General features: G+C 39.2%; 1 protein-coding gene across 1 annotated transcript in view; it reads left to right on the top strand.

Moving 5' to 3' along the window:
• Window positions 1-4,771: 4,771 nt before the first annotated feature.
• LOC107036647 (carbohydrate-responsive element-binding protein) overlaps window positions 4,772-12,534 on the top strand; it is a gene marked incomplete at its 5' end in the record, with an annotated part of 11,160 nt that continues 3,397 nt past the window's right edge. Inside the window, 7 exon segments of the mRNA XM_015254746.1 lie at window positions 4,772-4,878; window positions 6,897-6,970; window positions 8,165-8,290; window positions 8,378-8,594; window positions 9,389-10,125; window positions 10,453-10,900; window positions 11,031-11,511. Coding sequence (XP_015110232.1) covers window positions 4,772-4,878; window positions 6,897-6,970; window positions 8,165-8,290; window positions 8,378-8,594; window positions 9,389-10,125; window positions 10,453-10,900; window positions 11,031-11,511 — 2,190 coding nt within the window.

Raw genomic sequence — 12,534 nt, forward strand, 5'->3', positions numbered from 1 at the left:
GACACGAGTTTGTAGCAGCGATGTCAGACAAGATATGAATGTTTTTCTGGACTCAAATGAAAGAGCGGGTCGAAAAATGGCTTGCTAGGGCCTCTAAAGATGGTCTTGAACCAGGGGAGACTCCTAGACCCCACTGGACAATGTTGTCACAATTGCACTTTTCAATTGAAAACAGACATCATCTTTAGAGAGATTTGTCATCTTTAAAGACTTCTGCACGCCATTTCTCGACCCGCTCTTTCATTTGAGCTCAAAAAAACATGGCCGTCACTATTCGCACCATTGCGTGAGTCACTCCCGTACACTCCATACACTCCACGTATGCGTGATGTTTGTGTGTTTCACGCAGCCGAATTTTCATACTGCTGTGTATTTCACGCAGTTTAAGTTTCATACTATTTTTGTACACCTGTGTGTTTCACGCAGTTGCATTTTTATACGCCTGTGTGTTTCACGCAGTTGTATTTTTATACACCTGCGTGTTTCACGCAGTCGTATTCAGATACTCCTCTGTATTTCACACTCCTGTATGTATAAACACACAGGTGTATAAAACTTCAACTGCGTGGAACACACAGTAGTATGACACTTCAACTGCGTGAAACACACAGTAGTATGAAACTTCAACTGCGTGAAATACACAGCAGTATGAAAATTCGGCTGCGTGAAACACACAAACTTCACGCATGCGTGGAGTGTATGGAGTGTACGGGAGTGATTCACGCAATGGTGCGAATAGTCACGGCCTTAAGCAATTTGTCGGTACACCTGATTCATTAGAGTATCAATTGCGAAATTTGTATCAATTTTATTTCAAATTCATTTCGATGAATTATTAAAAAATGGAAAAAGGATTTTTATTTTTTTCGTTAAAACCTTTTTTGGAAAATTCTCCAGGGAAATTTAAGTAGCAATATGCTTCGAAATGGTCATTTTGCACACAATTTTCTTGTGAGAATGTTTAATTAATGATTAATTAATTTTTCAGTCAATTGTTTACATTCATTTTCATTGCAAAAAGCAATATGACGACGAAAATCATGTCCCAAATTATCAGCTGTTAAATTTTCATGTCACAATAAATGATTTGCTCATGTTCTAATTCCTATGCTCACTGAATAAGATTTTAATCGTAATTACAATTCAATTCCTTGTAGAACACACTTTAGAGCGTGAATTTCTGGAATTCAATGTTTGTTGCTACTCTGGTAAAAGTGCGTGCCCATACTGTTATCAATTTTCAGTTAGTTCACACGGTAATTCAATTAATCTGTTGTTCATCTCATCAATATAATTCCGTGCTTAGAATATTGTCATCTCGTGTTTTCAGCACCAATAAATTAAAAATTAAAACTTCATTTGGGATATTGAGTCACAGCTTTTTTTTATTCATATCAGAAATTTTGTATTTGGATATTAATATTATTTGTTCAAAGTGAAAAAATCGATCATCATTTTCACTATATTGCATTCAGATTCTCCTATCCTTAACGTCAAAAATGTGAGATTATCTCATAACAGATAAGTTTAATCTATTAATAGCTAGATCACAGTTTAATCTATAATTCGAATCAAATTTTTTCGAAGAAAATCTTAGTAACGGCAATATTAAGAAAGTAGAATTATTAGATTTTCCTCTGGCCTAAATAATTTGGACAATTATGATTCATTTATTCATGTTTCATAGAATGACATTCAATTCTCTTTTGTTTGCTAGGCGGGTTTCATGAAAATTCGACGCAAGACGATTGTGCTCATGAAAACCGCCTTAATTTCTCCATTCGTTCAAGATATTGCCCATGCGTTCTTTTAGAAAGGATGAACAAAATGATAAAATTGAAGATTTTCTGATCTACTGAACTTCCTTACAATCCAAACGATCTAATTCATTAATTTCACCGTAAAAAAGCGTCAAATATAGCATTAAAAAATTATTTTCCCAATTGAAATTCAAAGAACTAACGGAAACACTCCCTCATCAATCACTTCCCTTCGCATTATCATATTTTATCATATGTATCGTTATCCAAGTTCATCGTGACGTCATCCCTTAGCTGAAACAACTCAACAATTGACATTTCCCTGTCCTTGCCCCGATTGAACTCAAAATGAGAAAATAAAATTTAATCTCCCGCTCTGAGTATAACTTTTACGAAATGAGAGAGTGGAAAAATATGGAATAGCTCGGGAAATGTCAATATTGTAAAGGGAATGACAATTGTCCGTCTATTTAATCGATTGCGTGGAGTTAGAGCGATTTGTTTTACAGCTCGAGAGACGGTTATCACCAGGCAAACAACAATTTTTATCTGATAAGAATAGCACGAGGAGTGGGATTTTATCATTATTCCCCTGACATTTGTCTTGTCTGTTGTACTACGCGAGGGGGTGTGTCCCCGCTATTGGGAATTTTGTGGGCAATTAATTATAGATTTGGGGTGTGACGGAAGAGAAGATCAACAAGTCGTAACGGTTTTCAAAGACGTGAAAATGGGCGGAAAATTATTTTTAAACGGATTTCTTCGGCCTTGAGGTATTTTAGGACTGATGATATGGTTCGGGGGGAAACTCTTCGGAGTTCGTGTTTATGTTTTTGATGCTCAAGCATTTTTTCAGGGTCTCTGAAACTAGGGATGGTCATCGGTGACGTTTGATTACCCAAATTTTTTTTTAATTGATACGTTTTTCTTTTGCTTGCGTACATTTAAAAAACGAGAAAAAAAAGGTATTTTATTTCAGAAAATAAAAAATGTCTGGGAACTAAGAAAATTGGGGAGACCGAGTCAACGCGTTTACAGAAAAAATAATGTCAAGAGTGGGGGCTTCACAACAATAGTATTGTCTGATGCTGTATTTATGGTATTTTTTTCATTTACAATTAATTTATTTTCCTCAGTTTCTCCTTCCTCATTGTTCATTTAGAAAAATTTTGTTTTTTAGCTTTTAGGAGATTCTGGTGATTACTCTAAACGATTTTTCGGAGATGTCTGGGGGACGTGGATGGGGTGGTGGGGTTGTAAATAGTCTTGTTAGATAGCTTGGGAAATTTCCGCTGGAAAAGTCAGCATGACGACACTTTTATCTCTTCAAGTTTTCGAGATAACGAGGAAAAACGTTTTTCACATTGGAAACTTGGTTTTCGTTGTATCTCCTCAGGTACTGCTGTTGAATGTGTCGTCGTGCTGAGTTTTCCAGCGGCAATCTCCCTGGATTTCTAATGAGACTATTTTCAATTTTCTAGCTCTTCAGGCTCTCGAGATAACCACGAATAATCAAGTTTCAATGAAATTTTCTGGTGAATTTCATCGTCAACTCGAGTTTTTTTGCATGATTAAATTTTTATTAACACTGCAACCTTCGAAATAATCATTGATTCATCATTATTCATCTCTGCCAGGTGTCACACCCCCTCAGCCTTGCATTCACGCTTCTAATTACGCTGATTAAATCACTAAATAGTTGAAAATAATTCATCAGCCCTTGAATTACAATTTAAAATAGGATTTTTAGAATTGTTTACAAATGCATCAATTAATTGCATAAATTTTTTATTCAATTTTTAAATCCCACGAATCGTTAATTCTCAGTGACTGCAGCGTTGGAGGCTCGTCAACTCCTCTCCAATCTCCTTCAAACACACATGACTGTTGAGTTACCCTTGATGATCTCACATTTTACATAACTGTTCTCACGAAAATAACTTAAACTCCAACGCGCTGTTGACACTACACTACTTACGAATGGATTTCAATAATCTTTACATGATTGCGGTGTCAGAAAACTTCCAGATAATAAGACAAGAGGAATGACTGGAGGGTTAACAAATGTCATAAAATGACAATTTCCACAATTCAGTTAAATTCTTACTAAACTCAAAATCCCAATTTATCATTCTCTTGAATATCTCGAGAGCCCGAAGAGATGATAATCAATCAATATCGCAATCGATAGCCAGAAAAATTTCCGACAATAATAAAAAATAGCCCATTTTGCCCCATAATCAGGCCAACATATCGATCAAAATCCTTTTTCCCCGACAAATGATTTTTTATTGAGTCCCATATTTGGGGGAAGGTCCAAAATTTTAATGTTGGGGGAATGTTGACTGCCAATGTTGGGGCAATGTTGGCTGCCGACATTGGGACACTGTTGGCTGCCAACGTTGGGACAATGTTAGCTGTCACCGTTGGGGCAATGTTGCCATAATGTTGACTGCCAATGTTGGGGCAATGCTAACTGCCAATGTTGGGATACTGTTGACTGCCAACGTTGGCACAAAGTTGGGGTAATGTTGGCTACTAACGTTGGGGCAATGCTGACTGCCAATGTTGGGATAATGTTGACTGCCAACGTTGGGGCAATGTTGGGGTAATGTTGGCTGCCAACGTTGGGGCAATGTTGGGGTAATGTTGGCCACTAACGTTGGGGTAATGTCGGTTGCCGACATCGGGGAAATGTTGGCTGCTAACGTTGGAACAATATTGGCTACTAGCAGTGGGGAAATATTGGCTGCCGATGTTGGGGCAATGTTGGCTGCCAACGTTGGCCCAATATTGGCTGCCAACATTGGGACAATGTTAAATTCAATGAACCATCGAATTAAATTTAGAATACATCCTCACAGAAATTCCATTCCGAAGTAAATAGCCCACTTATTAGCAAAAATATATTAACTATGCTGTGACACAAGCAATTTCTCACTTGTTTTGCATTATCGAAGAAAGTGAATAATGAATTTTACTCAACCAATCGATAAATCGATTTGTTTCAGACAGAAGCTGACGTCTCCCAAGTGGAATCGATTCAAAGGCATCAGGCTCCGATGGAAAGACAAGATCAGACTGAACAACGTCATCTGGAGGTGCTGGCACATGCAGTGTAAGTCCCTCACGATAACCTTCCTTTCCCGTAAAATAATTCTGCTTAAAGTAGCTCTGCCCTTTGGCCGGGCTACGCTATACTTTTGGAAATTTTCAGTTTTTAAATTTTTCAAGTAAATTTCATAGAAAAAGTTTGAAAAAATTCATACCCAGTCAGTACTATCTAAATTAAATTTCGCAAAATATTGATATTTTTTCAAACATTTCCCTCTTACAAATGAATAATAAAACTTGTCTCAGAACGGTGGATTATTTTTCACGAGGTGTCAAAAAAATTCTTGATTTTTTCACATCTAATGAAAAAAAAATCAATTTTTAATCTTTGATTACAATGGAAATGTTGATTTTCATATAAGACACTGGGTTAAATCCTGATTTTTAAACATTTCTACTTTGAAATACCAAAACGATAATTAAATTGAGAAAATAATTAGAATTCCGAATCTAATCGAGTTTTCTGCAATTTTTTTACAGTTTTCAATAATCTTGGAATTTAAGTAAGGGTAGAGCTACTTTAAGTAATTATTTTGGCTCGATATCTCGTGAAGTTGAAGAGACAGACTCACCGCGATGGTTTCAATCGATAGCCAGAGAAGTTTCCGGTTCAAAACGCGGGTGTTGAAATCCTTTATCTCCGCAAATTCTCCTGATAACGCTAGAGCTAGTTTTTTTCGATCAAATCATTCTTCTCCTGGGATCTCCTCAAGGCATGGGGCAAAATGGGACTATGACCAGGGTTTGGAATCGGAAATTTTCTGGGCTCTCGAAGGAGACGTGACTCGACCCTCCATCTGTCCGGGATCTCGAGATATCCAAGGAAATGGGAAAAATCGAGGAGATTAATTGCTGAATGATCGGTGAAGGAGGTTCTGAGCTAATTCAGTATCACGAGTGTGTGATTGTCAGTCTTAGAGATAAGACACGAGTCTAGTTGTGTTAATGCGATGATAACGATTTGCAAACACGAGGAACGTGCACGATGTCAACGCGTGAATGATTTTTTTTTTATCCCCACTTGAGGGAAAAAATTATGAAAATGGCAATTGTCGCAGTTGTTTCATTGGAGATCGACGCGAGAGCAGTTGTCAGTGGAATTCCGTTCGTTTTTGGGGATCAGGGAATTATTTTTCTGTGGTTTTCATCGTCGGAGATCGAAAATTTTAATTATTTTCATTAATTTTTCGTTTTTTTAATAATTTTTTTTTAGTTCTATTGATTTTGGGGCACAAAAAATTTTTTTGGTAATTCTGGGGGCGAGGAGGTGCTTCTGGGGGGTTTAGTTGCTTTAGGGGGGTGATTAACGAGGAGATTAATTTCGGGAGTGATAAAATCATCGGGAAGTGGTAAAACGTAATAACTTGGACAATATATTTTTCTTCAATCTTGTTTAAAATCGGTTTATCTCGAGAATGGATGGTTTTAGAAGAAAAAATGATAAGAAATTTTTTGTTGGAAATTTAATTCTCTACAAAAAAGAGTTTTGTGCCATTTTTTCCTAGAACGACCCGTTATCGAGATATTCAACAAAATGTGCAAAGTAAAATCATTGATGAGTTGAAATTAATATTTTTATTCATCACACATTTATCTAGGTAACGAATCACTTTACGGGAAAATGTGATAAGTTCTTTTTTGTGGAAAATTCAATTTTCTGTAAAAAATGTGTTATGACATTTTTTGATAAAATGCCTCGTTACGGAGATATTTTGAGGATTGTCAAGACGAAAAAATGATTCTTTTAATTTTACCACTTGCATAATAAAATTGTTTTTAGGATCAGAAAAATATCTCGATTTCGATTAAAAATGCGTCGTCACAAAGTGGGTATTGGAACGATTGTTGTTCAGATTTTTCAAGGCGATTCTGAGAACACCGAGAGAGTTTATATTTTGGTAATGGAAATGTTCATTCTTTTCATCTTAACGAATTTCACGTTAAAAATCGTTATTCTGCCTTTTATTCTTGGAGTTTGAGAAAGGAATATTTTAAAGATAGTTTTAATGCTTCTGATTATAGTTATCCTGAAGCAGAATACACTGGTGTGTCAATTCGCCTCTCCCCTGGACGTAGATACTCACAACAAGCCTGAAGTAAGTACTCCAACGATTCCACTGTTCTTAATTAACACGAAGCCATGGGAAAAAGAAATCTAGTCTCTTTGAAACTCATGTGGCTTCACTCCGACAGCCTCTAGACCTCAAGCGGCGCCCCCTCTCAAATTTCTCTCACGAAAATTATCCCAAAAAAATCTTTTAGCGATCGAATGCTAAAAACTAGTTCAATTGAGCAATTCTCAGAATTTAATTCAAAATCGTAATTCTTGGGTTCATAAATTATTTTTAATTACTCTGTAATTTAATCTGGGTAATTAGAAGCGTGAATGCAAAGCTGAGGGGGTGTGACACCTGGCAGAGATGAATAATGATCGATCAATGATTATTTCGAAGATTCTAGTATCAATAAGAATTTAATCATGGAAAAAAAACTCGAGTTAACGATGAAATTCACCAGAAAATTTCATTGAAACTTGATTATTCGTGGTTATCTCGAGAGCCTGAAGAGCTAGAAAATTGAAAATAGTCTCATTAGAAATCCAGGGAAATTACCTCTGAAAACCTCAGCAACGGCGACACATTCAACAGCAGTACCTGAGGAGATACAACGAAAACCAAGTTTCCAATGTGAAAAACGTTTTTCCTCGTTATCTCGAAAACTTGAAGAGATAAAAGAGTCGTCATGCTGACTTTTCCAGCGGAAATTTCCCCAGCTATCTAACAAGACTATTTACAACCCCACCACCCCATCGACGTCCCCCAGACATCCCCGAAAAGTCGTTTAGAGAAATCACCAGAATCTCCTAAAAACTAAAAAACCAAATTTTTTCTAAGTGAATAATGAGGAAGGAGAAACGAAGGAAAATAAATTAATTGTAAATGAAAAAAATTCCATAAATACAGCATCAGACAGTGCTATTGTTGTGAGGCCCCCACTCTTGACATTATTTTTTCTATAAACGCGTTGACTCGGCCTCAGCAATTCTCTTAGTTTCTGGACATTTTTTATTCGTCGTGGCGACACGCGGCGTGTCGTAGTGCGAATAGCCACGGCGTTTTTTATTTGCTGAAATAAAATACCATTTTTGTCGGTTTTTAAATCATGAAAAATGAGTCCTTGCATGCAATCCGTGGCTTCCCCACTCCAGTTATAATCAAGCTGGATAACATTGGATAATAAATTATAACATATGATAATTCTATTCTAATCCTCTTTATCGATCCTCCCAGGCAGTAGTTTTAGAAGGAAAATACTGGAAACGAAAATTAGCGGCGGTAACTGCAGAGTACAAAAAATGGCGTATGTTCTATCGGAACAAGATTCTCGGATGGACCAACAAAGATGGAACAGACATGGTAAATCAATGAAACCCCTGAAAAATCAATTTTTTCAATGAAAAATCATTCCCGAATGATTTTTATGGAATTATTTTGTGAATTCAGTTGGAATCGATGGACATGTTGGACTGGAGCAACGGTGGTATGGGTTCATCAGGGGGTTTTTCATCGGGACTCATGAATTCCCACGGGAATATCGGTGGTCTACAGGGTCCTGATAGTATGATGGTTGATGAGGATTACATGGAACTCATGACTGACACATTATTCTCAACAATAAGCTCAAATCAACCGATATATTTTCCCGATCCCCGTGAAATCGGTGAGTTCAAAGCATCAATGGGCCAGGAGGTTTATGATGAGGGTCAGAATAAGGGTCATGGGGGTCATAAGGGTCAAGTTATAATGAGGGTCTGAATAAAGGCCGCGAGGGTCAGCTTAAGGGTCATGCGGGTCATACGGAGATATATAAGGGTCAGGAAGGTTATAATGAGGGCCAGAATAAGGGTCACGAGTGTCAGATTAAGGGTCATAAGGGTCCAAGAAAGGGTCATGAGGGTCAAATTACGGGTCCTAAGCGTCCAAGAAAGGGTTATGCGGGTCATACGGAGCTATATAAAGGTCAGGAAGGTTATAATGAAGGTCATAATAAAGGTCACAAGGGTCAAATTGAGGGTCGTGCGGATCATACGGAGCTATATAAGGCTCAGGAAGTCTATAATGAGGGTCAGATTAAGGGTCATAAGAAACCGAATAAGGGTCATGGGGGTCATATTGGGCTCGGCGGGGGTCATACGCCACTATATAAGGGTCATGGTGGTCATACAAGGCTATATAAGGGTCAGGAGGGTTATAGTGAGGGTCATAATAAGAGTCACACGGGTCATAAGGGTCCAAATAAGGGTCATGGGGGTCGTATGGGGCCATATGGGGGTCATATGACGGTCATATGTGGATCATACGGGTGTGTAGCTGCCTAGTAAATAAATAAATAAATCGTGGAAGAAATCATAGGAAATCATTAATCCTAGAAATTCCTGAGTCACTGAAATCAGCATTGACCAGGCCCTCAGATTTGACCCCCACGATTTCACCCCAATTCCCTCGAAATTCCAGCACGCGGTGCGAGTCTCGCCGATTTCATTCAGCCCTCGCTGGGTCCCCTCCAGCCGAATCTGGACGACTTCATGGACACCCTGGAGCCCCTCCAAGAGTTTCTCAATTCAAAACTCCCCCCCGTCCCCGAGGAGGACGATCTCTTTCGCTCTACCACCCTCAATCCCACCTACTCCGATCTCGACCTGATGTCCTCGATAAATCAGGTCCCCAATCTTCAATCACCCCAGCCCCAAAATCCCACCCAATTGTCCCAGCCATCCTCCACCATTCCCCAGCCCCCTCCCACCCCACCCAACCCCCTCCAGAGCCTCCAGTATCCCTCGAAGTACATGCCAGCGCCACCTCAATCATCACAAATCTACAGAGCCCCGTCAACATCACCGGAGACCTATCAGAACCAGCGGGAAAAATCTCAGAGGCCTGGACGCTCACCCTCAAGGTCAAATAGAATTATTCAGCATCAGTCAGCCCCTGCCTTTTCCACGTACCAGACGAGTTACAATCATCTGGATATGGGGACTATTCAGGGCAGTCAGAACACTCCTCAGATGACCTTGAATACTCTTCAGGACAGCAGTTTCAATACTAGGGGCATCAAGGGGATGTCCACAACTACTTCGGGGATGGGGGAATGTTTCAAGGGAATTGGCTCACAGGGGTTCAAGATTGGACAGAGTGCGCAGGGGAGTCAGCCGTTCAAGTTCAGGGGTAATAACTTGAAGAATGTCGGACAGGTGAGGTTCTTGAAGACGTAAATAGCATTGGGCATTGGTGATGACCTCTTCAGGGAGTAAGGGACATTTTCGCTTGAAAACACTGGTCATAAACCCCTGTATCTCTTCTACTTCGGGAGATGTATTGAAATTTGATTTCAAGGTCAAATGTTCTCCAGTGAATATCTCGGGAACTAGAGGAGATAGAGGGGCTTATGACCAGTGTTTTGCAGCGGAAATTTTCCGGGCTAGCTGATGGGGTCATTTTCGACCCCCGCCCCCTTCTCTGAGTTTCTCAGCAGAGAATTTTTTTTTTCTAAAACGAAAAAAAATTGTTCTCATCCCCAGAATGCCCCACAACAAGTGACCGTGACGGTCTCTTCGGCATCTCCAGTGTCGTCTCATATTCTCCTTCAGTGCAAGCCATCGGGCCTTGATCTCACCGCTCCGGCCCTTCATCCAACGAAACTCCTTCCCAAATGCGGCGAAAAGGAGGAGATTTTCGCTGTTCCGAAGTACCAGATGAAGGTGAAGAGCAGGAGCAGAAGTTCCAGTGCTCTGAGTGGCCAACGAAATCACCCACCACCTCTAGTATCAGCTGTATCTGATCCTGCCATCAATGTCAGCAATAATGTCTTATTGGCGCAATTGTTGACGAACAATTCCGCTGGACTGTACACAGTCAGCACTGGCCCGGAGAAGATGGGGGGGTTGGGAGGGGGTCAGAGTGCTGGAGGCAAGGGGATGATGCAGATGATCCAGGGGAGCAGCGGTGGGGGACAACTAGGCAGTCCAGGTAAGTCAAAGCCATTGTTTCCAGATTTTTTTGGGATGAAAAAAATTATGGGGTGGGGCTGGGGGGTCACAAATGACCCCATTCGATAGATCGGAAAATTTTCAGGGAGAAAATCGTTGTTTGTCCCCAGGAAGAGCACAATTAAATAGCCCGGGGGCAGTTCAGAGTCAGGGTAGTCCCAGTGGTATGTTGTTATCTGGTAGTCAGTCACAGGGTAGTCCAGGCTCACCAAAGGACAGCAGTGGGGTCCACAGTCCCCAGGCATTGAGTTTAAGTCCTCTTCACAGTCCTATGAGCCTGGGCAGCCCCCTGTCACCAGGATCTAGGATCTACGTCAAGGGTGAACGCGAGGGTGGGGGGTACAAGGAGCAGAGAAGGGTCGGGCACATTCATGCCGAGCAGAAGAGAAGGTACAACATCAAGAATGGCTTTGACATGCTGCACAGTCTCATTCCCCAGTTGAACCAGAATCCTAACACTAAGTTGAGTAAGGCTGCTATGCTGCAGAAGGGGGCAGACTATATTCGACAATTGAGGGCTGAGAGAAATCAGATCAAGGAGGAAATGGAGAATTTGAGACATCAGATTGAGTGCCTTAACACTTCCATAAGGTATGTCAATTTGATTCACGTGACAGCCTGGGATATATAGGCTATAATATTAGATGTTGGCAATATTAAAAAGGATTATCTCGTTATATTGTTCAAAGTTTAACTATATTTACCAAATTTAAAATATTATAGAAATTATTAGCTACATTTTGCGATTGTTGGTGAATAAAATATTTGATAATAATAAAATGTATATTTTTTGGTTACCAAACTAATTCTAAATTTAGGTACTTGATTTTCGATTATCCAAATAATCGTCGATCTTCCTACGTAAATTATTGGTTGATAGAATATTTCGAAATTTAAGGCTCGGGTGTATTATCCTTCGAAGGTTATCTGGATTTTTTTTATCTTTCGTAATCCAAAATTGTCAATTGAGTGGTACATCATGTAGAAATTCCCAAAAATTATGATAGAATGATAAAAAAAATAGAAAAAATTCTGAACTTTTTCAAAGAGCGTTTTTAATTGAGATTCAGAATGAGTTGAAAAAAGTGGAAATTACAAATATCTGATTCGCTGTGGCAAATTATCTATTAGCTGTCATTTTCCATGGTGGATAACAAAACACTAACTCCTCATGGGAAGTGACAGCTAGGTATCTCAATTTTCAAAACAGTGGTATGTAGTCATCTGCCATTTTTATGTGATAAAAGTGTGATTAAAAAATTCTCCAAAATATTACAACTTTTTTCAAAGAGCCTTTTCCGTAATAAATGTCTCTGTGCAGTGTGGGAAAAGATTTACGAAATCAGTCTTCCCCCTGCATGATATTGGGTGACAGGCCGCCATTTGTCACCGTAAATCAGATACATTTTTCAATTTCTTGTTATTCAACTTATTCTGAATATAAATTAAAAATGCTCTTTGAAAAAATTAAGAATTTCTTCTACTTTTTTTGATTATTCATTCATAATTTTTCAAAACTTCTGCATGATGCAGGACTCAATTGACAATTTCAGATGACGAAAGATGAAAAAAAAACATCGAGATAACGTTCGAAAGATAGTACACCCGTGCCTT

Source organism: Diachasma alloeum, unplaced genomic scaffold (genome assembly GCF_001412515.2).
Source record: "Diachasma alloeum isolate Michigan unplaced genomic scaffold, Dall2.0 Dall_scaffold_00210, whole genome shotgun sequence".
Lineage (NCBI taxonomy): Eukaryota > Metazoa > Arthropoda > Insecta > Hymenoptera > Braconidae > Diachasma > Diachasma alloeum.